Source organism: Bos indicus, chromosome 25, assembly GCF_029378745.1.
Source record: "Bos indicus isolate NIAB-ARS_2022 breed Sahiwal x Tharparkar chromosome 25, NIAB-ARS_B.indTharparkar_mat_pri_1.0, whole genome shotgun sequence".
Lineage (NCBI taxonomy): Eukaryota > Metazoa > Chordata > Mammalia > Artiodactyla > Bovidae > Bos > Bos indicus.
In genome coordinates, this window is record NC_091784.1 from 16,787,084 (window position 1) to 16,813,228 (window position 26,145).

The following is a 26,145-nucleotide window of genomic DNA, read 5'->3' on the forward strand; positions in this document are numbered from 1 at the left end:
CTTGGTGAGGGGTACCTCTGTCCTCCTTCCCCCATTCTCTGCCTGCATCTGTGGGTGGTGAGAGAAAGGGCCCCTCCACACACACCAGCCAGAGGAATCTTTGTGAAACAGGAGGTCTGATCACAGCACACTCTCCTGCTTCAAAACCTCCCCTAGTGTGTTTCCAAGGCCTTAGAATGAGATCTGGGTGGACAGTAAGGCCCAGCCCCATCGGACCCCTGCCTTCCTCTGTTGTCATGCCTTGGACCCCGTGTCCACATCACGGTCCCACCTCCTCCTTTCTGCTGCCCATGTAAGCCAAACTCCTTTCTGCCCCAGAAACTTTGCTCTTCTGTTCCTGCTGCCTGCTGCTCTCACCCAGAATCTTCCTATGTTGTCTCCTTCTAGCCATGAGGCCCAAATGCCACCTCTTCAGAAACGTCTTCTCTGACACTCATCTGAAACATCACCCCCCACCTCTCTCCTGCTCTGTCTTCCTTTAAATGACTCGGCTCCCATATTATGTCATATTTCACAACCATTTGTTGCTCTGTTGCCTCTCTGACTGTAGAATGTAAGTTCCATGGATCTATTTCATTCATTACCCAGCACCCACGACAATAGGTTTTGCCTGAAGGTGCTCCTGTATTGGAGGGATGAATGAATGAATAAGAAGTAGCAATAACAATGGGTAGAACACAAACAATAATAATAGGAACAATAAGTACCCTCTACTCTTTGAGTGCCTGCCATGTTCCTGTCGCCAGGTTAACTGCTTCACCTTCGTTTTCTCATCGGATCTTCACAACAAGCCTGTTGAGGTCAGTGCTATTTCCTCCCATTTTACAGATGAGGAAACTGAGACTTGGAGATGTTAGGAGTAACCCACCTAAGATCGCCATCCTGTAAGGGGTGATGCTGAGATTCAGATCAGGTCTTAACCCACACTCTGTGTTGATCTGGAATTGCAAAGACAGGAGGCCATTCCCTCTGTACTCCTTCTTTGGCTGAAGAGTGCAGGGAGTCTTCTTGCTGTTGACAGAATCACAGCTGGCTCCTTCAAAGACAGTGGAGTTGGTGAGACTCTGTCTGAAAGTCAAAGTGACTGTCAAATGGTAACATCAGTGGAAAAATGCCGGCCAGAGGCGCCACCATCGAACCGCACCCGCCTTGGGATGGTGGAGATGGGGCTGTGTGTCTGACCCTGAGAAAGGCCAGAAGACAGACTTTCCTTGCTTTACTAAATTCAGAAGATGAGTTGTGGTTGCTTTAAAAGTCCCAAGTGGATACGTGGCTTGAGCCATTTACATCTTTTCAAACTGGAACCTTTTTTTTTTTTTTCCAAAGGGAAAATCTGAAACTGAACTTGAATCTCACTGCTGAGTATGAAGGACATTGACATGGACTTTCAAAGATTCTAGAAAGTCCACTGAGAACCTGGCTGTCAGGGAAAGCCAGCAGCGTGCATGTGTGTGTGTGTGTGTGTGTGAATACACAGCCTGGACCACACAGTATGTGGCCTCTTCCTTGATGCTCTGCGTCCTTCTTCTCTGATGTGAGGGGACGGCCCTGCAGCTTCCTTTGTGTCTTGAGTGACTGTGACTGCCACTGGCCTTCAGAGTTTAAGCTCCTGACAGATATTAAAGAACAATTCACTTATTACAGCTAAACAGAAAAGCATATGGAAAAAGCAAACTGCATTAACATCTGCCGCCCGGGTTCCATCTGCTCCCGTTGGCTTGGCTTTGCCTCCAGACGTGCCAGCCTGTTAGTTCTCCGCGGCCGCTCCTCTTTCCTTCCAGGTCAGGACGGGAGATCGTGCCCGTTCACTTCGATTCACTCACACAGGACCAGGCACATCCTGGGTGTTTTGGAAATGTGGAGAAATGCATGAAAGGCAAGAAGTTGGGAGACAATGGGCTCTGGAGTTCATAGTGTAGATCAGCTGCTTGTTAGCTGCGTGGCCCTGGGCAGGTGACATGCCATGTCTATACCTGTTTCCTTGTCAGTCAGATGGGCTTAGCAATAGTGGTAGCTACATGTGAGGATCATTGTGAGGGTGAAATGACATAATGACCTAAATCTCTTGCAATGGGGCAGAGGGTAGGGGCATAGAGTAAGTGGGTGCATGCCCAGGCACTCAGTCGTGTCCAACTTTGCAACCCCACGGACTGCAGCCTGCCAGTCTTCTCTGTCCATGAAACTTTCCAGGCAGGAATACTGGAGTGGGATTCCATTTCCTTCTCCAGGGGATCTTCCTGACCCAGGGATCAAACCCAAGTCTCCTGCACTGACAGGTGGATTCTTCACCACTGAGCCACCTGGGAAGCCCCACAGTAAAGTGTGCTGTAAATCCTAATTCTTGCTTTCAATAAGAATGTTATGCCCACCCCCACCTGTGTTACTCATCCCTTTTTCTACAATTTTACAACTTGACTTTAAAAGGGTCGCCTACAGCATGGTCTTTCAGCCCCCTGGGAGTTTCCACTGTGACACGGACACCCTTAAGGATGCAGTGCCTTCTCCCCCGCCATCTGCCTTGGAGAGCTCCAAGCTGGAGGTTCACAGAGCATCGTTCCGCGGGGGGAATGAGAGGTGCTCATGCCCCTCGCAGAGCTGGGCCCACTCAGAGCCAGGCAGTCTCTTCTGTGCTTGGCCTGCAGCTGCCTCCTCCCCACCTGAGCTGATTTTTGCCTCCAGCTAGCAAGACAAACCAAATGTTGTTATTTTAGTATCTGGTCGCCTGTCGGAAATAATTTCTAAAAACGTTTTTCCTCTTTCTCTCCCCTGGCTCCCTTGAAGCAGCCACAGCTGTAGAGGGATTAAGACAGGACAGCGGGGAGCCCCTGGCCCTTAGGGGAGGGGCTGCAGTGTGGTGATCAGTTGCTACTTACAGGCTGGGGTGAGTCTTCAGCAAGCCACTCACCTCCCTGTGCCTCCGTTTCGTGGCCTAGAAAATGGGAATGCTGACTATGCTGGCCTCCAAGGGCTGCTGTGAGTTAGTCCATGCAAGGTGCTTACAAGGACTCCTGGCAGGTGGTAAGCGCTGCTCATTGCCGCTGTTGTTCCTGGGAAATAGAAAGTGACCTCAAAGAGCTGTGCGCAGGGGGACAGCCTGATTAGGGAGGAGGAGTTATTGCAGCCAGTCCTAGGTCTCCTGATCCATCCCTACACTTGGCAGGGGGCGGTGGGGGGAACTTCACTCCCTTTCCTAAGATCTCTGGTAGGACCCATAGACCTGTAGAATCTTAGAGCATCCGTGTGATAAGGAACTGACTACGGGATAAATGGTTTCAGTCGTGTCCAACTCTTTGCAACCCTATGGGCTGTAGGCTCCTCTGTCCATGGGGATTCTCCAGGCAAGAATACTGCAGTGGGTTGCCGTACCTTTCTCCAGAGGGGTCTTCTCGACCCAGGAATCTAATCCACATCTCTTACATCTCCTGCATTGGCAGGTGGGTTCTTTACCACTAGCGCCACCTAGGAAACCCTAAGGAACTGACTGGTCCCATGTTTTTCCAAAAGAGGTGTGTCCTTTCAGGATGATTTGGGAAACTCCATGGGCTTAAACAACCTTGATTCATCCAGGGAGAAAGTGAATGCCTTTTCCACAGTCCTTAAGTCTGTTTGATGACACCAAGGAGAACATCTCAGCTTGGTGATAGCATGATTTTAGCACCTAACCCTTACACACCTCCCTTTACAACAGAGTGAGCCTTCGGCTCCTAGCCTTAAGCAGTCAACTTGATCTAGCCTGGGGTGGGATACCATTGTTTCCTTTTCCTTGTGTTCAGATTTTTAGGAACTCCCTCATAGCTCAGTTGGTAAAGAATCCGCCTGCAATGCAAGAAACCCCGGTTCAATTCCTGGGTCGGGAAGATCGGCTGGAGAAAGGATAGGATACCCCCTCTAGTATTCTTGGGCTTCCCTGTGGCTCAGCTGGTAAAGAATCTGCCTGCAATGTGGGAGACCTGGGTTTGATCCCTGGGTTGGGAAGAACCCCTGGAGAAGGGAAAGGCTACCCACTCCAGTACTCTAGCCTGGAGAATTTCATGGACTGTATAGTCCATAGGGTCCCAAAGAGATGAACACAACGGAGCGTTCACTTTCACTTTTTCTGGTGATCAACTTTTCACAGTATATGTGTAGACATTTAAATGGTAGCCAACTAAAATCAATAAGTAAATGGGGAAGGTGTTAGAACATACTGTCCTAGCCCAGCACCCCCAGTTTGCAGAATGATGGTGAACAGGATCCAGAGAGGGCCAGGTCGCCTGATTCACAACACGACCTGAGGCTGGAGGGGACTGAGTTGGGCGTTAGCACCTCTGGCTACACATCGGGATCACCTGGAAGCTTTGAAAAGTTCTGGTCCTCTGGCTTCAGCTCATACCAACTCAGTCAGTATCTCCCTGGTGGATGAAACTGGACACTGGCAGGAAGTGACCCCTTGAGCCATTTTCTGCATGGAGAGTGAGCCTGGGTGGATCTGAAATTGCAGGCGTGGCAGCCCTTGGAGAAACTGCCGGCTCTTTTTCTGTCTCTGCTTAGTTGCTCAGTTGTGTCCGACTTTCCGTGACCCCATGGACTGTAGCCCGCCAGGCTCCTCTGTCCACGGGATTCTCCAGGCAAGAATACTGGAGTGGGTTGCCATGCCCTCCTCCAGGGGATCTTCCTGACCCAGGAATCGAACCCGCATTGGCAGGTAGGTTCATCCAGGAAGCCACCCAGTGGCAGGCACTGTGGTTTAACTCCTCAGTCTGTGTGGCCATGAACAAGTGTTTATACCTCTCTGAGCCTCTGTTTACTCATTTGTCAAAAAGGATATCCTCCGACTAACAGGAGTGTTATTTCTAGTGATGATCTGTGTTTTCAGCTGTGTCCTATGGACTTTCCCAGCAATGACTTGTTTCATCCTCATACCAATTCTGTGAGTGGTTGCAGCTGGGAAGCCTGCCCCAAATCGCAGCATTTTGAAATGGTGCAGAGACCCAAGTAGTCTGCTTGAGTGCTTGAGGCCCTGGCCTCGAGTACAGCGGGGCAGCACTGCCTGCTGTGAGGCTGTTGTTGTTGTTGTTGTTTAGTTGCTCAGTCGTGTCCAACACTTTGTGACCCCATAGACTAAAGCCCCAGGCTCCTCTATATGGGATTCTCCAGGCAAGAATACTGGAGTGGGTTGCCATTCCTTTCTCCATGTAAAGCTGTTGGGAACATTCAATAGGAGACAGCATGAAAAATGCTGCCCAAGCAGCAGTGATGAAAGGTGCATTGCGGGGGAAGGGGCTGCATCGTAAAAGTCTGAACACCCCATGTCAGCTTGGATTCTCCCGCTCTCAACTGTGGGAGTGTGGGTTCAACAGACAATATTCTATTCTCTTCCTGAGATCCAGCCAGGAGGGGAAAGTTCATGGTTGGCCTGGTCCAAGTTCGGGCACTTAGTGTGCTTGAGAGATAAGGCTGGGAGGTTAAGAGCACAAGCATTGGAATCACACCAACCTGGGTTTGATCCCTTCCTGCCCCTGTGACACTGGGTGAGTCACGTGACCTCCTCTCTGGGCCTCAGTTTGCTCTTAGGTCACGTGTGGATGCTAAGGTCTCAGAGACCAATGTAGGGACTGCCCTGGGGGTCTGGTGGTTAGCTTCCACTACAGGGGGCATGGATTTAACCCCTGGTCTGGGATCTTAATCCCCCATGCCACGAGGTGCAACCAAAAAAGAAAAAAAAAAAAAAAATCAGCGTGAAGATTAACTGAGGGGTAAGGTGTAGGCGGCAGTCCATGGGATTGCTAAGAGTCGGACACGACTGAGCGACTGCACTCTCACTTTTCACTTTCATGCATTGGAGAAGGAAACGGCAACCCACTCCAGTGTTCTTGCCTGGAGAATCCCAGGGACGCGGGAGCCTGGTGGGCTGCGGTCTATGGGGTTTCACAGAGTCGGACACGACCGAAGCGACTTAGCAGCAGCAGCAAGGTGTAGGCGATCTCCCAGGTAGCGAGTGACAGCTGGGAGGGGACGAAGCAGGTGGTAGGATGGAGCAGGACACTGGGAGGTGAGCAGGGCCTGCTTTATTGGGGGAGTTGCAATGATCAGGCATCTGGCCAGGATTTAGTAGTCAGCATGGAAGTCCCTGTCTTGCTGCCTCAAACTCTTCTTGTGTGAAAAAAATCCTAATGGGTATAATGCCTGAGGGAAAGGAAAGTGACCTGCTCTGGGGCAATAAGGAGCCAGGAGACTGGAGGAGACCCTGGAGGGCCCCCCAGAAGCTGAAGACTGAGAAAAACTTCTTAGAGACCCATCCAGAGAGAAGGCAGCCTGTCTTCAGAACCTTGGTGCAGCTAGTAGCTTGCACTCTGTAAAGTTCACGGAAAGAGCCATCTAGTGGCCTGAATGACTGTGGTCCATCGGGTCTCCCAGAACCACCTTCTGCTGGGTCTGTTTCATGGATCGTTTGAGGATAAAGGGGAGCTCCTTTGTCTAGAAGTCAGGACACATCTGCCAGGGAAGGTCCACTGAGCAGCCCCTTGAATAAGGAACTTGTCCAGTAGCAGACTGTCTTTCCCACCTGGATGGCACGTGTTCTGGGGAGGCGTGTCATCTCTAAAACAGGAGGGGCAAGGGGAGGCAGAAACAGCCCTCTCCCCTGTCAACCGGGCACCCAGCCCTGCTCCAGTTCCCCTTCTCACTTTCCCAGCTCTCTGGGGCTGGACTGGCCCGGCCCTTCAGCCTACTTAGAGAACCTCTTCCAGCTTCAGTTCCCTCATCTTTGAAATGGGTGAATATGTATAACTGAATCACTCTGCTGTACACCTGAAACTAACACAGCATTGTAAATCAACTATACTCCATTATAAAATTTAAAAATTTAAAAATAATAAAATGTCTAATCAAAAATTAAATAAAATGGGTGGATAAAGCATAATCAATACTTGACATTGTATCCGTAACACATCCTATCTGTTTTTCTCTTTTTATTGAGTCGTTGGTCAGTTGCTTATCTATTTCGTTCTCTTAGAATGTGTGTTTCATAAGAGCAGGTGTCTCCAGATCTTAGTGATAGACACAGCACTTCTGCCAGGGACAGTGGCTGGCACATACTTGGCACTCAGTAAATACACATGAATGGATACACCACAGAAGGTTACTATAGAAGTTGGGATGAAATGATGCTGGTAATGTTTACCTTCCATTCTCTGTGCTTTGACCTGTGCCTTTGCACTAAGCTGATATATCTTCTCATTGACTTTATGAGGTTTGGATATTATTATACCTGTTTTACGTAGGAAGGACCAAGGCTCAGAGAGGTTTGCTAACTTTCCCAAGGTCGCATAGCTAGCAAGTGGCAGGGCCAAGTTTCAGATTCAGAAGAGTGACCTCAGAGCATGCTCCTGTAACCCGTCAGCATGTCCCAGGGGCCATGATTGCCCATTGCCCCCTTTTGGCTCAGCACAGTGTGAGAGATGAACAGCAGACACATCCCCTCTGAAGGGAGGGACCAGAACTCTCCTTTCAGGGGAGAGTAGGACACTCAAAAGTTGGTTGTGAGGAGGTTTTCTGCCCTGAAGCCCAACAGAGAATGTCAGGGGCTTGTGAGAAGCATGCTTACGAACAGCACATGCCACCCATGAAGGTCAGCCCCCTCAGGCCAGGAGGCAGAGGTCATTCTCCAAAGGTGTTAAAGAGGGCTCACCTCCATCCACGGCCCCCAGCGGAGGTGGCCATTCTTTGTCTGCCTGCGTGCTCAGTCGTGTCTGACTCTTTGTGACCCCAAGGACTATAGCCCGCCAGGCTCCTCTCTTCATGGGATTCTCCAGCCAAGAACACTGAAGTGGATTGCCATGCCTCCATCCAGGGGATCTTCCTGACCCAGGGATCGAACCCATGTCTCCTGCATTGCAGGTGGATTCTTTACAGCTGAGCCACCTGGACCATTCTGCACAGCATGCCAAACCCTCACATGAACAGGAAGTGTCAGTGGGGCTTCTCCACTTTGCCGACAGTTAGGCCTGTAAACAGGCAACCTTCTTCAGGAACTTAGCCCATAAAACTGCGTGGAGGCCCCGTCCCTGGGAGGGTGGGCCAAGGCAAGCACAGGCTTATAAAGGAGATTTAAGGAGACGACAGCAGCATATTCATTTGTGCCTCTGCATAGTAAAGATAATTTATTGGCGGCTGCTGGGACGCTCAGCCCTGAAATCACATGAATGGGAATATTAGGTGCCTTTCCCTTGCTCCCTCTCCCCACCCCAAATGGCTCTGACTTTCAGATGGTGTAAATTAATTGGGTTTGTGTGTGTGTATAAGTACATATATATTTATTTATTTACAAGCATCTTTCCTTATTTATCTCACTGGCTCCGTGAGCATTTACATTTCTTCAGAGACTCTGCAGTAATGAGCTTACAAGTGGGTCATTCATTACCCACTTGTGGCAGGAGGCGGGGGGAGGGCATGGGAGACCTGGCAGATGCAAAGGATGAGTTTGATTCATCAGCAGGAGGCCCATTTGTCTCCTCAAGGGCCCCTTCCCCAGAGGACCAGGATGGGAGAAGAGCACAAACAGGAGATGCCGAAACAAGGAGTGCTTCCCAGGAGCTGGGACAAGAGACTCAGGGAAGGTGTGTAGGGAAATAAAACCATGACAAATAGCATGTTGGGGTTGGGGGAGTACAGAACTGAGTTAGCCTCAAGTTATGGAGACAAAGAATTGATGCTTTTGAACTGTGATGCTGGAGAAGACTCTTAAGAGTCCCTTGGACTGCAAGGAGATCAAACCAGTCAATCCTAAAGGACATCAGTCCTGAGTATTCATTAGAAGGACTGATGCTGAAGCTGAAACTCCAGTACTTTGGCCACCTGATGCAAAGAGTTGACTCACTGGAAAAGACCCCGATGTTGGCAAAGATTGAAGGCAGGAGGAGAAGGGGATGACAGGATGAGATGATTAGATGGCACCACCAACTCAATGGACATGAATTTAGGCAAGCTCCCGGAGATGGTTAAGGACTGGAAAGCCTGGTGTGCTGCAGTCCATGGGGTCGCAAAAACTGAGTGACCGAACAACAAGGGAGACAAGGCAGAAAGGCAAGAGGACTTTACACCAAGGACTCAAGTTACTCAAGTAACCCTCTGCCTGCTGACCCCCGCTCTTCTTTAAAGATTTCAGCCCACTTAGTGATTGCTTTCTTTTAGGGTCTTTGCTGGAGGTGGTGTCACCCGCTAGGGGTTGTTTTGGGTATCCATGGGACACTCCACCAAGGCTGGTTGTTAACAGCCCTAGGGAGTAGAGTGTAGGTTTTATACCCATGTTGTGTGATTTGGAGTGTATTACTTTACCTATCTGTGCCTCCATACTTTCACTTGTCAAATGTTAGTTGTTGTTGTTCAGCCGTTAAGTTGTCTCTGACTGCTTGTGACCCCATGGACTGCAGCACGCCAGGCTCCTCTGTCCTCCACTGTCTCCAACAGTTTGCTCAAATTCATGTCCGTTTCTTCTGCGATGCTATCTAACCACCTTTTGTCAGACATCTTCATTATGACCTGTTCATCTTGGGTGGCTCTGCACGGTGGCTCACAGCTTCATTGCAAGCTTCAGAGCAAGCCCCTTCCCCATGACAAGGATGCTAACAGTACCTACCCCAAAAAGTTGTTCTGGGACTTTTTGTCAGCTGTATTGTTGTTCAGTTGACAAGTCGTGTCCGACTCTTTGCAACCCCATGAATTGCAGCATGCCAGGAGTTCCTATCCTTCACTATCTCCCAGAGTTTGCTCAAACTCCTGTCCATTGAGTCGATGATGCCATCCAACCATCTCATCTTCTGTCGTCCCCTTCTCCTCCCGCCTTCAATCTTTCCCTGCATCAGGGTCTTTTCTAATGAGTCAGTTCTTCACATCAGGTGGCCAAAGTATTGGAGCTTCAGCTTCAGCATCAGTCCTTCCAATGAATATTCAGGACTGATTTCCTTTAGGATTGACTGGTTGGATCTCCTTGCAGTCCAAGGAACTCTTAAGAGTCTTCTCCGACACCACAGTTCAGAAGCATCAGTTCTTTTGTGCTCAGCTTTCTTTATAGTCCAACTCTCACACTCATACATGACTACTGGAAAAACCATAGCTTCGACTAGACAGACCTTCGTCAGCAAAGTAATGTCTCTGCTTTTTAATATGCCGTCTAGGTTTGTCATTGCTTTTCTTCAAGGAGCATGTGTCTTTTAATTAGGTATAATTAAAAAGCATCTTTTAATTAGGTATGTATATTGAGGTCTAATTGACAAAATTGTAAGATATTTAAAGTGTTCAATGTGCAGATTTGATATAGAGATACATTTTCCCCCACTGAGTTCATTAACACATTGTTCTGGAATTTTTAAGGATAATCAAGTGTCAAGTGTGAGTGCAGTGCTTAGAATTAATGTTCTATAAGTGTTAGCTACTATCGTTGTTATTACTGAGTTTGAGTTTTGCTGGGCTTGCTTGCCCATGATTCCTGTCTGCCTATTAAACATGCTCTTTCCTCTGAAGTTTGGGCAGGAAAGCTGCTTTCTTTGTGAAAACCTCCTCTGCTCTCCTTGGACTTGGATTCTTGATGAAACCCTTGGCACACATTCATCGCCACTCTGCCTCCCTTTGCTCTCGTCCTGAAACACTGTGTGTCCACTCCCACTTCCCTCTCGTGTGTCAGAACTCCACCAACAACAGGAAGCGTGTCTTAAGTCCCCTTCCTCTCCTCTGCCTCCTCCACGCCTGGCAGGGAGTAGGCACCCAGTTAAAGTATGTAGGGTGAATAAACCAGTCATTCTCAACCCTGTCGGACCAGCCCCTCTTCATGCAATAAATCTTTTAAAATAATTCCTTTTATCTGTTGTGAAATGAAATCCATACTTGTTACAACCTACTTATACTCACAGCTCTGAAACAGATCAATACACTGCCTTGCTAATAATATAACAAATGTGCTCAAAGTAATTTGAAATAAAAATAATGTGTATTTTGTTCTGTAAATGATCAGGCATAACACCTCCAGACAAGCGCTTCCCTAACTGTAAGGTGCAGACAAACCCCCAGGGCATCTTGTTCAAATGCAGATTCAGTGGTCCGGGTGGGAGCCTGAGAACCTCCATTTCTAACAGACTCCCAAGGATGCTGATGTTGCCAGCTGTCAGGCCTCCCTTTGTGTCAAGGGGCTAGAAGACACACAAAAAGATCAGGTGCCGGATGTTGACTCACCAAGAATTACAATTACAAATACAAGTGGAGAACAGGTGTGTTTGTTGGTAACTTACAGGCATAGCTTGTGTGGCTGTTGATGACAGGATTTTTAAAAAATCATGCTATAATTCTGAATGATGTAAGATCTCCCCTTGAGTTAAAGATAGTTACTTTCCTGGAAAATTCAGTTCTATTAAAAGCACTCAAAAGTACTCTGTCATATGTAAATTTGTATGAGGTTCCTGACCTGCATAATTAAAAACCAGTTGTTCGCCCACATGACAGGTAGAGACATTCAGAAGTCCTGCAGGATGTGGGATTGTTCTTCATTGCTTTGGAAATATGCATTGTTAGGGATCTGGTGTCCCCCGTCGCTCTCTGCCAGGAACATCCCACAGTCATTGTGGCAACCGAAATGGCAAACATGTTTTCAGAACACCCCTCGAGGGGCAGTCCCACGTCTATGGAAAACCCTGGAATAAAAGGATTCCTTAAGGACTCTTGAGATCTTTGAGGCAAGGCTCTGAAGTTGAGTTCCTTGAGAATCCTGGGTCCTTGGTTTCGAGCAGGCTCACAACGTGCAGTGGGTGAGGGGACCTGCGCCACGTTGGACAAGAGCTGTGATGATCTGTAGAGCAGCCGCCGCTTCTCAGTACTGCCAGCCACTGCTCAGTCCCACACGGTCATCACACGCAGAATCCCAGCCCACTGCTGTCAGGCCTCCTGGTGCTTCAAGAGAGGATGGAAATCCAAATTTTAAGATGGAATCTCTAGACCTTGAAATGTTGCCTGGGACTATAAACCAAGACATGAGTACCCCGTACAAAGCAAACCAACCCCTTGATACAACCATGAAGTCCCAGTTAGGACCTCTGGTTTAAATTTGGGGGGCTTCCCTGGTGGCTCAGTGGTAAAGAATCCACCTGCCATTATAGGAGACACAGGTTCCATCCCTGAGTCAGGAAGATCCCCTGGAGAAGGAAATGGCCACCCACTCCAGTATTCTTGCCTGAAAAATCCCATGAACAGAGGAGCCTGGCAGGCTATATAGTCCATGGGGTTGCAAAGAGATGAACACGACTTAGCAACTAAACAACAACAACTTAAATTAGGGATCTTGGGGATCCCTAGTCCCCAAGTGCCAGCATCTTGGGGACTAGCCACTTGCTTGAATGAATGCCCCCTCCTCAGAGTGACCCTGTTTCCAGTGGGGGAGTCTAACCCTCCTCCCACGTCCCCCCTTTGCAGGCACAGTTTCTCCCCATCTCCTCCAGATCCTCCCTGCTCCCTCCAGCACGCCTTTCCTTAGTTAACTTGGGCCCTTTCTGCGGCCATCTCTTTCTCCCTGGCCTAGCTCTCCTGTTCTGTCCACTTGGACTGGTCACTTGGGGCTGTAGTTGTCACACGGGAGCAGGGCTTGAGCCACTGAGGCTGCCAACAGGGGTCTCTGGAGCACATGCCCGTGGAGCCCTGCTTCTCCACCAGGGGTGATTTTTGGCCCCTAGGGTATGTCTGGCAATATCTAGAGACATTTTTGGTTTTCACACGAGTGTTACCGTCATCTAATAGAGAGAGATCACGGGTGCTGCTAAACACTCTAGAATGCACGGGACAGCCTCCACAGAGACATGACCTGCCCCCAGATGTCCCTAACGTCACAGTTGAGAAAGTCCGTCTTGGAGAAATCCAGAAGGCTTTGTTACTGAAGCTAGACTGGGTTGTTCATTGTGATTGTCACACCCTCCTGGTGGGGCTAGAAGGACATTCTGGGTCCAGTCTGGACTCCTGTGCTGGCCCCAAGGACACAGCAATATGGAGTTGAGGTCCAGGCCACATGGCCTTGGGCGGTGTCAGGGATAAATAGGCCATAAGGACAGATATCAACGGGTGAGATCTTGTTGCACTAGGGGAACGGGTCCAGTGTGAACCGAACGCCACTGAGACTTGTACAGAGAGACTGGTCTCTTAAAGGGAGCGTGAGGGCATAGTGAGGGGGTGAGCAGGGCTTGAGCAGAGTAAGGGCAGTGAGAAAGGACAGAAAGCAGGAAGGGGGTGGGGGGCCCTGTCCCCATGAAACTCATCTGGGTTTGCCAGCTGGCGCTTCTCCAAGCTAGTCCTCTCCTTTGCATAGGGGCTGGAAGGGACGCTGGGGCCCCGTCTTAGGGGGTTAGCTGGAGCAAACTCGATTCTGTTGGCAGCCTTCTGTTTTCTCAGGCAGGCGCTAGAATGGGACTAGAATCATCCAAGGGCTGTGTCCTTGAGCTGTCAGAAATGATGTTAGTGTTTTCTCCAGTCTTTACAGGCCAAGGTTGAGGCCATGTTGAGAAGGGGCTCAGAGGGGCTTGGCTAGAGTTTGGTCAAAGGGAGCAGCTTTGCCAGCAGGTCAGTCTTCCTCCCAGAGGGTGTCCTGGGGCTTTAGGGTTCTGCCTCTTTCTATAAAACTATTTATCATCACTCCATTTCCAGTTGACCTAGATTTCCACCCGTGTGTGTATTTATCATGTATGCAAGTAAAATAAAAACCCACAGGCCTGCTGTATAGAGAAAAACCCAACATAAAAAGGTCCTCAACTTTTATTTCCTCCATGAGTAGGTATTTCGAGTCTGTATTATGTCAGCAATTCTCAAACTTGTTGGTCTCCATGGACCCCCTTCTATTTTCAAATATTGTTTCGGACCCCCAAGGAGCTTTTCTTTATGTAGGTTATATCTATCAATTATTTGTTATATGTTGAAATTTAAACTAGGGCATTCTCAACATTGGTTATTTATTGATTTACTTAACATAATCATAACTCATTATGTGTCTGTATAAGTAAAACCTTTTATGAAAAATATGTGTGTTTTACACAACCAAAACAAATTTCATGAGAAGAGATTGTTCTGCATTTTTGCAAATCTTTGTAATATCTGGCTTAATAGAAGACAGCTGGATTCTCACATTTGTTTCTGCTTTCAATCTGTTGCGATTTCACACATCATGGATCCTCTGCAAAACTCCACTGTGTGCTTTTGTGAAAGATGAGTGAATAACAGAAAATAACGTCTTCAAATTATGATGAAAGTAGTGACCTTAAAGATCACCTGAAAGGGTTCCCCCAGGGGTTCCCAGAGCACACTTTGAGAACCGCTTCATTAGATCATCACTATAAGCATTAATTCCAATTTAATCCATTGTAGCTAACATTTATTCAGGTCTAGGCTTTATCCTGAGTGCTGTACACATGTTAACTCTCTGAACTCTCGTAAAAGTGCCATTAGGCAGGGACTAGTTATTATGCCCATTTACAGAGAGGAAGACTGAGGCTCTCAATGTTAGATATTGTGCCCTGGGTCACACAGTGAGCAAGTGGCAGAGGCCTGATGGACTTGATTGCACTTCACCTCCCCACCCTGCCCTTCCAAATGGCTTAAGTCTACTCACTGGGTGATGGGGCACCGGCTAAAAATGTCACCTGGATGCTGAGTATGTATAAGCCTCATGCTAAGTGTTCTGTTGTTCACTAGAATTAAATATAGGTGTGCCCTATTTAATCTCTCCCTCACCTTTGCAAAGTAGGTCTTCCGACCCCTTCTTTTTTGGTAGATGAGAAAATTGAGGCCCTGAGAGGCTAAGCTCCTTTCCCCATATCTCAGAGTTAAGGGGCAGAGGCTGGATTCCAAGTCAAGCCAGTGCTACCCATGCAGCTCCCTCCCTCCTCACCCAAAGCTGCGCATCCCGTTAACATGACTAAATCTGCTAAATTACACCAGGCTTATTATTGAGGGTTTTATTAAAGCCTGGCCTGCCCGTGCCCAGCGAGGCCCCCGAGTTTCTAAGTGCTGGCCAGCCCTGCCACTCTTTGTGCATACAAATGAGCCCGTGAGGGGCCTCCGTGAGGTCTGTTTGCATTGGCAGCTGGGGTAATTGCATGTCCTAATTGGGTGCAGCTATGCACACTGCGACTGCCCTGGCACAGCCGTCCTTTTGGAAGCAGGTGCAGGCTTCTCCCCCAAGTGTCCCTCTCAATGGCCCTGGTCACCTTGGTGATGGGAATGAAGCCTCAGACACTGAGTTCACCAGCGAACAACTACTCAGCTGGCCGTGCGTCCACACACCATGAAAGGAAGCCATAAGCGGGTGGTGATGAGTGAGCAGGTGGGATGGGCGCCCTCACGCCTGCACGGTGCACCTGGCCGGGGCTCCCCTCTGGCACCCTCCCTGGTCCTCAGACCTGCCGAGAGGCGGGCAGCATCGGTGGGTGTGGCCTCTAGACCTCAACTGCCTGGGTTCCAATCCTGGCTCCTCCACTTCCTAGAGCTGGATTTAGTCCCTTAACTTCTCTGAACCTCCGTACTCCCATCCAAAACATGGGAAGAATAACAGCATTTCTTTCATAGGATCCTCATGAGAATCAGATGAGTGAGTCGGTACAGAAGGGTTGGAAACAAAGCCTGGGGCAGAGTCAGCACTGTGCACGTATTTTCTAACGGGAGCAGGTTTCGTTAGCACCTTGCGTGTGTCAGTCACTGTGCTTCATCGGTTCTCAGCTATGGGGAGGGAGGTGCCAGCCTGGGATGGATGAGGAATTTGGAGATGAAATCGTCTATCCCAGGTCAAAGAGCTACTGGAGAAGACGATCACAGGATGATGCAGGGAGGAAACCACACACTTAGGAGCACCCACCTACCCCTCCATCCCTGGTCTCTTAAAATCCATCAGCTATTCCTCAACAATTTGAAATTGCAGAACTTTGTTAGTCAATGTATTGCTTAATGGTCGACTCAGAGAATGTTCAGCAGCATCGCACAGGACCTTTTATCTTATAGATGAAAAAATCTGACAATCACTAAAGCAAGACAGACCCCCGGGTCTCCTCCTTTCCTGTTTGGTGTCCTTTCTACACAAAAATAAGAGCAAAACTTTATCAATGAGTGGAGTATTTAGAACCCACCTCCACTCCGAAACAGGACTGGGGTGTGGTGGGGGGGATTCAATTGATCAAGCAAGGAAAAATCCATCCTTAAGTCTGAACCATAGAGAACCAGGAAGGACAGAAGCAGATCCAGGTGTCTCCAGCACAGCAGCCTGGGTCACGTAACCCACCTCTCGAAGCCATCTTGTGCTTGGCATATTTCTACCTGATTGAAATTGGCTCTAAACATGCCCAAGGTTGAATGGGAGTGGAGGACATTATTGCATTTAATTATTTCTCTGGAATAAAAATGGATTCTAGCAGCAGCTTAGAAGTAAGGCAACAGCAGAGCAATTAAGAGTTTTGGAGCTCGCATGTGAACATTTGAATGTGCAATCATTGTAATAAGTACATTAAAATAAAATAAGTCAAAGGGTTGCATTTACATAAATAACCCAAGGTGAGAGTGTTGGATTGCTTAAGAATAAAAGGGACACAGCTAGGAGATCATCATAAAGAAATAATAATCGATCTGTCATCCAGGTGGAGACCATAATGGGTGAGACAGTGGAGGTCCAGTGTTAATTGGTGGGGAATCGTCTTTGCTTTTTCTTCTTCCTGCTTTGGGTGTGGCAGACACATTCCAGAAGTTTTATATACATTCATCATCACCAAACCCCCATGAGGCCTTATTTTCGAATCCCTATTTTCCATATGAGGAAACTGAGGCATGCAGAGCTTGGATCACATCATTTCCAGCATCACTTTCATTTCTTGGTGAGGTTACTTCACTTCCCTGAGCCGTAGTCTCCTCCCCTTCATTAGGACTCATGCTGCGGCTTCCCTGGGTGCTCGAGGGGATTAGGGACACAAAGTGCGTGAAGGGCCAGAGTTTAAGGGGACATGGGTGCTAATGGTATGATGATTATCTCACATGTGTTTTCCTGGAAACCTCCCACAGTTGGTTTGTACAGGGAAGGGAACCTGGCTTGGATGTCTGGATCTTGATTCTCCAAGGGAAGGAGAGAAAAACTGAGGCCCATTAGCCTCTTGGCGAGCAGGTGAAGAGTTAAGGGGAAAGTGAGTGATACTTCTCCAAGGTATAGAAGGGTTGAGGGATAAATGGATAGAGCAAATGTAGTGTATTCATACAATGGAATATTATTCAGTCGAGAAAAAGAAGGAAATCCTGCCATATGTGACAACATGGATGAACCTCAAGGATGCTGGTATGAAAGAGGGATGAAAGTGAAAGTCGCTCAGTCATGTCCCTATGGACTATATAGCCCAGCAGGCTCCTCTGTCCATGGAATTCTCCAGGCAAGAATACTGGAGTGGGTAGCCATTCACTTCTCCAGGGGAACTTTCTGACCTAGGGATCGAACTCGGGTCTTCTGCATTGCAGGGGGATTATTTATCATCTGAGCCACCAGGGAAGCCCAGAGGATGTTAATACTGAGTGCAATAAGCTGGACACAGAAAGACAAATGCTGCTTGATCCACTTACATGAGAACCTAAAATAGCCAAATTCAAGACTTCCCTGGTGGTCCAGTGGTTAAGACTCTGTGCTTCCAGATCAGAGGGTGAAGATTCAATCCCTGGTTGGGGAACTAAGTAAGATCTCATATGCTATGTGGCATGCCCCCTCCCCCGCCCCAAAAGAGTTTGCCTTCGATTTTAAATAAATAAATAAAACAATCAAACTCAGAGAATCAGAGAGTAGGATGGTGGTGGCCAGTGGCCGGGGGAGGGGAAAATGAGAAATCTCTAATCAACGGGCAGAAAGTCTTGGTGGTGTAGGGTGAATACATTCAAGAGATCTGCTGTACAGCCTTGTGTCTGTAGGTAGCAAGACTGTATGGGGCACTTAAAACATTTGCCGAGAGGGTAGATCTCCTGTTACATGTTCTCACCACAGTAAAATAAAGTGTACAAAAAAGAAGAAAGAAAACTGCTGGGCGAAGGTGTTGGAGAACTGATCAACTGCTGTAGAAAACAGCCTTGACTCAGAGTGACCGAGATCTTAGGCTCCTGAGTGATGCCTGATTCTCACTGACTGTGCCTCAGTAACTTTTCTGGAAGCTATCGAATACCTACCTGTGAGCTCTTCGTGCCAGAAGAGAAAATATTTCCCTTTCTTCTTACACTCAAATCTTTTGGTTTCCCTTGACAGCTGAGTAGCACCTGGGGCCAGGGGGAAGGCCATGGGGTCACGCAGAGCTGACAGTCCCTGTTGTGTGGGTGTCTCTGAGTGGACAACCCTTATTAATCTCGAGTCCTATTAGAACTGCTACTGGCCCCTGGTCCTGATGTCACAAATTAACCAGAGGAACCAGCCGTTTTCTGATGGTCAGATTAGCTTCATTGATTGCAGCGTTTCCTGTGTCTGGTGTTACTTAGAGAAGTTCTGCCAGAAAGTGGTCGAGAATGTGAGCTTTTGAAATTTTGATGGAGGTTTTCTGCTCAGGGGATAAACTGGTGATCGTCAGTTAATGAGGAAAGAGACCAACCCAGGAACTGTACTTAGGACTTTTTTGATGAGAGTGGATACATGTGGCTGTGGGGGTTTCTGCTCGCTCTCTACCTTCTTGTTAACTTCTAGAAAATGGGCTTAGGGACAGAATTTAAACTCGTGTTCTTGGACAGCAAGTGTCATCAAACTGATTTTTTGGCTGTTAGAGGCAAAAAGCAATGTGAAATTGGGTCTTGTATCTGAGGTCAGCTAAGAGGAAGAAAGCGGATAGTTGTCTTCTGTATTAATCAGGATGAGTTAGACCGTGCTGCAGTAACGAAGATCCCCAAACCTCAGGGACAGAGATCCGCAGAGGTTTACTCTGCCCATGGAGGGTTGGTGGAGTTGCAGGGCCTTTACCATCAGGAGTGTGGCTGGATGCTACCAGGGAAGAAGGGACAAGGCAAAATGTGCCTGGCCCCAGTCACTTGTCTTGGCCACCGCAAGTTGCTTGGCTGTGTCTCATTTGCAGGGGATGGGAAGTGCAATTGTATCGTGTGCCTAGAAGGAAGAGAACTGGAATATTTGTCAAGAGCTTTATTGAATACCATCCCCCCATCCAGTCCATTCCAACCTAGGCTAATGTATGCAAAGAGCCCATCCACTCTGTCACAGAGAAGGGGACACTAAATGCTCTGCCCTTGACCTGTCAGCTGAACAGAAGAGGCACAAAACTACCACAAGTTTTAGAATTAGACAAGTGCAAAGTCACAGCCTTCCCTAAATGACGTCAGACAAATCATTGAATATCCCCAAGCTTTTTTCCCCTCTTTTGTAAGATGAGGGAATGGTAGTATCTGCCTCTGTTACTTCAGAATTTACTTCTGAAGGTTAAATGATTTATCACATGGATGGGCTTAGCACACTGCCTGGCACCTGATAACATGCCCAAGTGGGTGGAAGCAACAAGCAAGCCTTGGCTCCTCTTTCTGTAAAATAGTGAGGGGATACCCCTTAGGGGGCGATTTTCAGCATGCAGTAAGTAATACCTGTGAATCAGCGGCATATGGTGACTGGTTCACAGGGACAGCTCAGAGAATTCATCTGAGAGGCTGCTTGGGATTTTTCAAGGGTCTCTGGACAGAAAGAAGGAAAAGAGGAATAGCAGTGAAGTTTGTTTAGGTTTCAACAACAGAGGCATGGCCCCCACTTGAGGGGGATTTCTTACAAGATGCATGCGGGAGGTAAGAAAAGCCGGAAATAGGTGTTAGAACCGGAATTTCCCCTTTACAGACCAGCATGTAAGGTCGGCTCCCATGGATGACCAGCAGCTTCTCTGTGACAGAACACAGGCTGCACTGTCTCTCGGCGTCTCCTTGTTTCAGTCTTTCTATCCATTGCCTCCAGCCGCTGCCACCCGGGTGCTCTGTGGCCCCTCCTTACTGTCCTCTCCCTCTTCTGTGACTTCCTGACACCTGATGGCCACTGGCCAGCCTAGAGACGGCTCTTTGGAGATGACATGCCTGTCCCAGATCCATTTAGCTGGGTGAGAGTGGATGGGAGGGGAGTCAGGCTGCTGTGCTTAAGGGGACAGAGTGAGGGGGATCAGAAGGGCTCTGCAGCTCCCTGGAAGTGGCTGGTGGATCTGATGGCCCAGGGCAGAAGTCATCGACCTATCTGGTTTGAATCCCAGCTTCACGACCAACCACCTGGGTCACCTTGATGAGTCACTGATGCCAGTACCTGCAAAATGAGAATAAAAGTAACATCAACTTACAGAATGGCCACGAGGTATCTTAGTGTTGCTTTCATTCCTATGGACTCTGAAATTGGTACTTGATGCTAGGGGAGATGAAACGAAGGTAAGAAGTGAGTAGACACATTGCTGGACCAAACGGGGACATTGGAGACAAGGGCAAGCAAACCAAGCCCAGAGAAGGGGAGCCTTCTAAACTCACAATCCTGGAGAACTGGGGTCTGCATAGTGTTTTTTAAAGGGCCAGAGAGAAGTATTTTAAGCTTTGCAGGCCAGATAGTCTCTATGGCAACCACTCACCTCTGCTGTTGTAGTAGGAAAGTGACCATAGACAATCCATAAATGAATAGGCACGGCTGTGTTTCAATAAAACTTTATTTACAAAAACAAATGGCATGGAGGATTTGGCTCAGGGCAGGCAATAGCTTGCAGGACTGCTAAAGGAGGAGATGCACTTAGTGTCAGCTGAACGGCAGCCCCTCCTGGGCACCAGCACCGCCTCCACAGCTCTGTTCCTCCAACGCCCTCCTTGAGAACCTTCAATGGTCCCATTTAGGAAAATGAATGAGGATGCCTGCCCTCAGGATTGCTACTCATTGCCAGTGCGTTACTATAGCAATGGATTTAAAGAGTCAATTAGCCTCAATTCTCCATGGCCTCTGTGTCCCCTCTGACTGACTGGCTTTGGCCCATGGATTCTCTTTGAGGTTAAGGCCTTCGTAATGGGCTTTAAACAGAAGCACTGTGTTTTGGAAGTGATGAAGGACATTAGTTGACCAGTGCATTTGATCCAAGCTCAAAATGGCCAGGGCCCACATACCGTGGAGAAGCTGAGTTCCAGGTGCCCCTCTTCCTGGAAAGACTCATTGTCTCAAAAATGACTCTTGCCTTTTCTCTTGACCCAACCCATCCTGGATGACTTAATCAGTTCTGCTCCAGATACAAGCATCAAGAGTCAAAGCTCAAACACAAAACTGTCACCAAGTCTTGGATTCATTGTAAGGATTGTCCTGTAAAGGACACATTCCTGCCGAGATAGCTGGTGATGTCTCCCCTCCAGAATTAACTGTGGCATGGTCTCATTCCTCTTATGGGCATAGATCTAGGAGCATGTCTTAAAGGCAATGGAAAGTAAATACTATCCTACCAATGTTTTCTCCCCTTATAGCTTTATTATGGCTTTGCTAACCATTAACCATCACAGCGCTCTCTGCTGGAATTTAAACAGGAAACTCAAAACAAACTGTCTCAATTCCGGTAGCAGAAACACTCAAGGAGACTTACATGAAAAGGGAGTGTGGTTAATAACAAGATTGAGGATCATAGTCCAAGCATGTTAGATGTTGCAAAAGTTTTATTTTCTAGTTGAAATGTCTTGTATTTCCAGGTTGAGAAACTGAGTTCAAAGAGAAAGATCTAACATGAAGTCTAAGGTGAAGCTCATAGCAAAGGCAGGGCGTGTGACACCAGGGCTCAAACCTCCAAACCTACCTGCCCCATCCTCCAGAGCCCACCTGCTTAGCTTGATGGCTCAGTCAAGATTCTCTTCTGTGTTTTGTCCCTGTCTTCTTTAGGACGGCTACTTCTCTCACCGGCCGAAAGAGAAAGTGCGGACAGACAGCAACAATGAGAACTCAGTGCCCAAGGATTTTGAAAACGTGGACAACAGCAACTTTGCACCCAGAACTCAAAAGCAGAAGCACCAGCCCGAGCTGACGAAGAAGCCCCCTAGAGGACAGAAGGAACTTCTGAAGAGGAAGCGGGAGCAGGAGGAGAAAGGGAGGGGGCGTCCGTCCCCGGGAAAAGGTCCCAACGAGGTGCTGCCTCCCGGCGAGAGGGTCGCGGTGAACGGCAGCCGCGGCAAGGACGCCCCCCGACCGCCCCACGCCCGCAAGAGCGGGGGCAACTCCCCCGAGGCCAAGCCTGACCAGCCCCTCAGGTGTGATATCTCGGGCAAGGAGGCCATCTCCGCACTGTCCCGCTCCAAGTCCAAGCACTGCCGCCAGGAGATCGGGGAGACCTACTGCCGCCACAAGCTGGGGCTGCTGATGCCCGAGAAGGTGACTCGGCTCTGCCCCCTCGAAGGTAAGCCCCAGCCCCTCTCTGCTCACGTCTGCAGACCTTCTCCGAGCGACTGCCCTATTTTTCAAACCCCAAATCAAGACACGAGGTCATTTGTTTTGGACTTTCCTGTGAATTCCAAAATCTTGGGTGGGAAGTTTCCCCACATCAAATTACCTTTTGTTGCAGCGTTAACCAGGTGCCTTTGTGACAAAGGATAAAATGCAGTGCAGTCAGGGCTAATGTGGAAGGTGTAGGTGGCGATGGTATTGATATGGATTGTTTTCTCTCTCAGCAGAATATGGGGATTAAAATTGACATGAATATTACTGTAATTGAATAGGATCTGAAAGGATCTATTGGTTGCATTGAGATTGGGGGCTCTGAAAAAAACATCTTTCTCATTTCCCTCCATCTACAATTTCTTCCTTCCTTATTTCCTTCCCTCTTCTGCCCCCCACCCCCCACCAGCCTCCCTCCTGCCCCACACTGGGCCCCCTTCTCCATGCTGATGATAAATCAGACCTCTTGCTGCCATGCGGTACGAGGTCAGAGCTGTAAGAGTAACATTCATAAGTGCAGGTGAGGGTCCTCATAAATGGGACTGGGGGGATGGCTCTGCATAGGTGAAGTATTACAGTGTGTGTATCTCTGCATCTCGCCTCTCACCACTGACACGTGTTCCTTGCTGGTTCATTTCACCTTTTCCGGTGCCTGCAGAAGGGGAGTAATAACAGGTACTGAGCGCTCGGTGTGTCCTGGGCACGGCACAGGCAATTTGCATTCAATCAGCTCGTCTCATCTGTGGCCCAGTGAGGTTGGCACTGTTATCAGGAGCATATCATTTTTCATTTGAGTGACATAAAATAACTTCCCCAGGTCTTACGGCTTGTAGGAGGCCTCACAAGCCTACAGGTAGAGACATCCTGAGACAGAGATCCACCATCCTGGGTGAGGTCGTATTTTCTCAAGATCAAAAATAAATAAATAAATAAATACATGTTATGGCAGAAAATTTCAAACCCATCTTGGACAAGGGAGACCCTTCATGTTCCCACCATCTGGCTACAGGTAACACGTGGGGGTCAGTGCTCTTTCACCCACATCCACATGTCCGTCCCGCCTCCCGCGGCCACACACACAAGCTCACTGCAGGTCAGCAGATACTCTTTTTCTTATAGAAGACCTTACATCCCAAATAGTTTGTGAATTAGTCCGCCCCATGGCTTTTCCATGCAGACGGCGTCCAAAAGGCTTCTCTAAAAAGAAGAGAGTGCCGATATCACTGGGAGCAAACAGAGAGCGATGCATTGGAAATGGAGTGATGTGTGTTCTAGTTCAAGTTTCCCCAGGAACTCACAGGGGAAGTGCCTTTGGCTCTCTGGTTCCAGCTTCCTTATCTGTTCAGGGAGCACCCTGTATTAAGTACTCGAAGGGTCTTCCCACTCAGCCCTCCCTGGGGGTCCACTTGCAATTTGCTCTTGGTCATCCCTCGTTCTCATTGGCCACAGTCAATGCCAGGGGTACCCCGCTGTCCCTCACTAAGTGACCAAGGTTTCCAAATATTAATACCTCCTTGTTGCTTCTAAATTCAAATACCAACGAATGCTCACTGTATGGAGGATACATGGGGAGACCTGGGTGGGGCAGGGGTCCATGAGTGGAAGAGAAGCTGGCCCACGAGGTGCTAGGTCTATCTTGGTGTCCAGACAGAAGGTCAGAGCCTCAGGAAAGCAGACTGCAGGGCTGGGCTGGGTGGCAGGGTGGGAGAAGAGGGCTGTCAGTTCCCCAAGCGTCAGAGAATTTGGAGGCCAGGCAAGTAGATGCCCAATGTCTCATCAATCCCGTATCCCTCTTGATGCAGGAGGTGCGAGGTGAGAACGGCTCCCAGGGAAAAGGGGACTGGGTCACCTCTAGAGAAATCCTGATTCCATCTCTCCACTGGACAGATAAGAAACAAGGCCCAGAGAGGAGGAGGCTTACGGTCAAGGTCACCCAGTCAGAGGCTGAACTTGAGCTGAAATTCAGCTCCTCATCCCTCACACGTGCTTCTCTGTTGACCCCTGGTCACAGGATGGAGGGTATGGATCAGGTCAGGGGTGGCCATGTGGGTGAGTGGGTAGAGAGGCCTGGAAGGGTCCATGGCAAACCCTTTATGGGACCCCCTCTGGGCGGGGTGCAGTGGGGACAGCTTCAACCCTTACCTCAAATTCATCTGTATTTTAAAGTTCAGATGGAAATGTGTATCTCCACTATACTCTCCAATAGAAAGGTATAAAAAGAAAAGGTTCAAAAAGAAAATGTTCATGTCTCCCTTGCACAGGGACTCTTGTCTAAGCAGTCCCAGGGTTCCCATTATGTTGTTGACTTGGCAGATAGTGGTACAGATGTTTAAATTAATAAGCAGAGATGTTTCCAAAATCTTTTCCTTACCTAGCACGTGGCCTGGCAGAGGCCTGAGCTGCCTGTCTTTCCTTGAGAATAGCAGGGGGCACTCGCTGGGTACCAAGGTTGTCACACTTTTTCTATAAAGGGCCAGAGAGTAAATATTTGAAGCTTCGTGAGCCTTGCAGTCTCCATCACAACATCGCAACTCTGTTGTTGTATCACAAAAGCAGCCGGGACAATACATACACAAGTGCACTTGGTTATTCCGAAAAAACTCGATTTACAAAAGCAGGTGGTGGGTAAGATGTGGCCCATGGGGCCATGGTTTGCTGATCCCTGCTAGGTACCAAGTCTGTGTGGTAGTACCTCCAACACTTGCCTTCCGCCCCATTGAATCCTCATACCAGCCCTGTGAGGTCGGTCTCTTTATCAACCCATTTAATGGGTGAGGAAATGGAGGCTCAAAGAGGTTTAGTCCGTGGGCAGAGGGGCACAACTAACAGGCGGTGGGGCTGGTGTTAGTTCTCAGGCGCCAGAGCCCGCAAGCACCCCAGATCCTTCCCCTCCTCAGGAGGCAGGCAGTTTGACCGTAGTCCACATTCTCAGACCTCGGGGATGTCTGAACCTGCTGGCTGTGTCTCTCCGCCGTCTGTAGTTGGAGAAGGACCTCCTCCCAGCATGTTTGTAGGGAGCAAGAGGGCTGTTGTGGCCAGTGGAGGAAGGGGTCCCCACACCTATCGGGGTCCCTCTGAGACACCCCCAGTGAGGCTGTGCGGCACAGGGCATCCCCCGTGGTCTCAGCTGCATCGGCCAAGGTGTCACACCCTTTAGGGGCCTGGGAGCTGGTTGATAAGATTGGCGTGTAAGGGCCTTGGCACACCCAGCCCCAACAGGGACTTCATTCACTGCACCGCAGCCTCCCCCTTTTGCAATAAATTTACTGTGAATAGACTAATTGCAAAATAACCCTAATTGGGTAGTTATCAATGAACAACTTCCCGTGGAACAAAACGACTTACAATTAATAGCATTTAAGCCATAAACTATTCTTCTGCAGAAAGCTAAGATGTAATTACACCCCATACGGAGATGGTGTTCCCTTTTTGGAAACCATGGCACCCGGATTTCCCTCCGCTCAGGAGGGATTTGAGCTCTGGCTCCATGGTCCTTTTCTGCCCTGTTCAGTGAGGAAGCCAGTGCGGAGGAGAGGGAAAGTCAGCATGTGTGTAAACATACGCAGACATACACGTCCACACGCAGACGTGGGCACTGTTTGTCAACTTGCCAAGCTCAGCACCATCCGACAGGATGCCGGAAGTTGAATATGATTAAGGAAACAATTCCTCGTGGCTGGAAGTCTGAAAAATTCCGAGACAGGGAATAGGTGTTAAATGTCAGCTGATGT

General features: G+C 48.7%; 1 protein-coding gene across 1 annotated transcript in view; it reads left to right on the forward strand.

Annotated features, from left to right (window-relative positions):
- XYLT1 (xylosyltransferase 1) overlaps positions 1–26,145 on the forward strand; it is a 350,486-nt gene that overhangs the window by 169,779 nt on the left and 154,562 nt on the right. Inside the window, exon 3 of the mRNA XM_019987119.2 lies at positions 21,866–22,376. Coding sequence (XP_019842678.2) covers positions 21,866–22,376 — 511 coding nt within the window. The remainder of the gene's footprint in view (positions 1–21,865; positions 22,377–26,145) is intronic.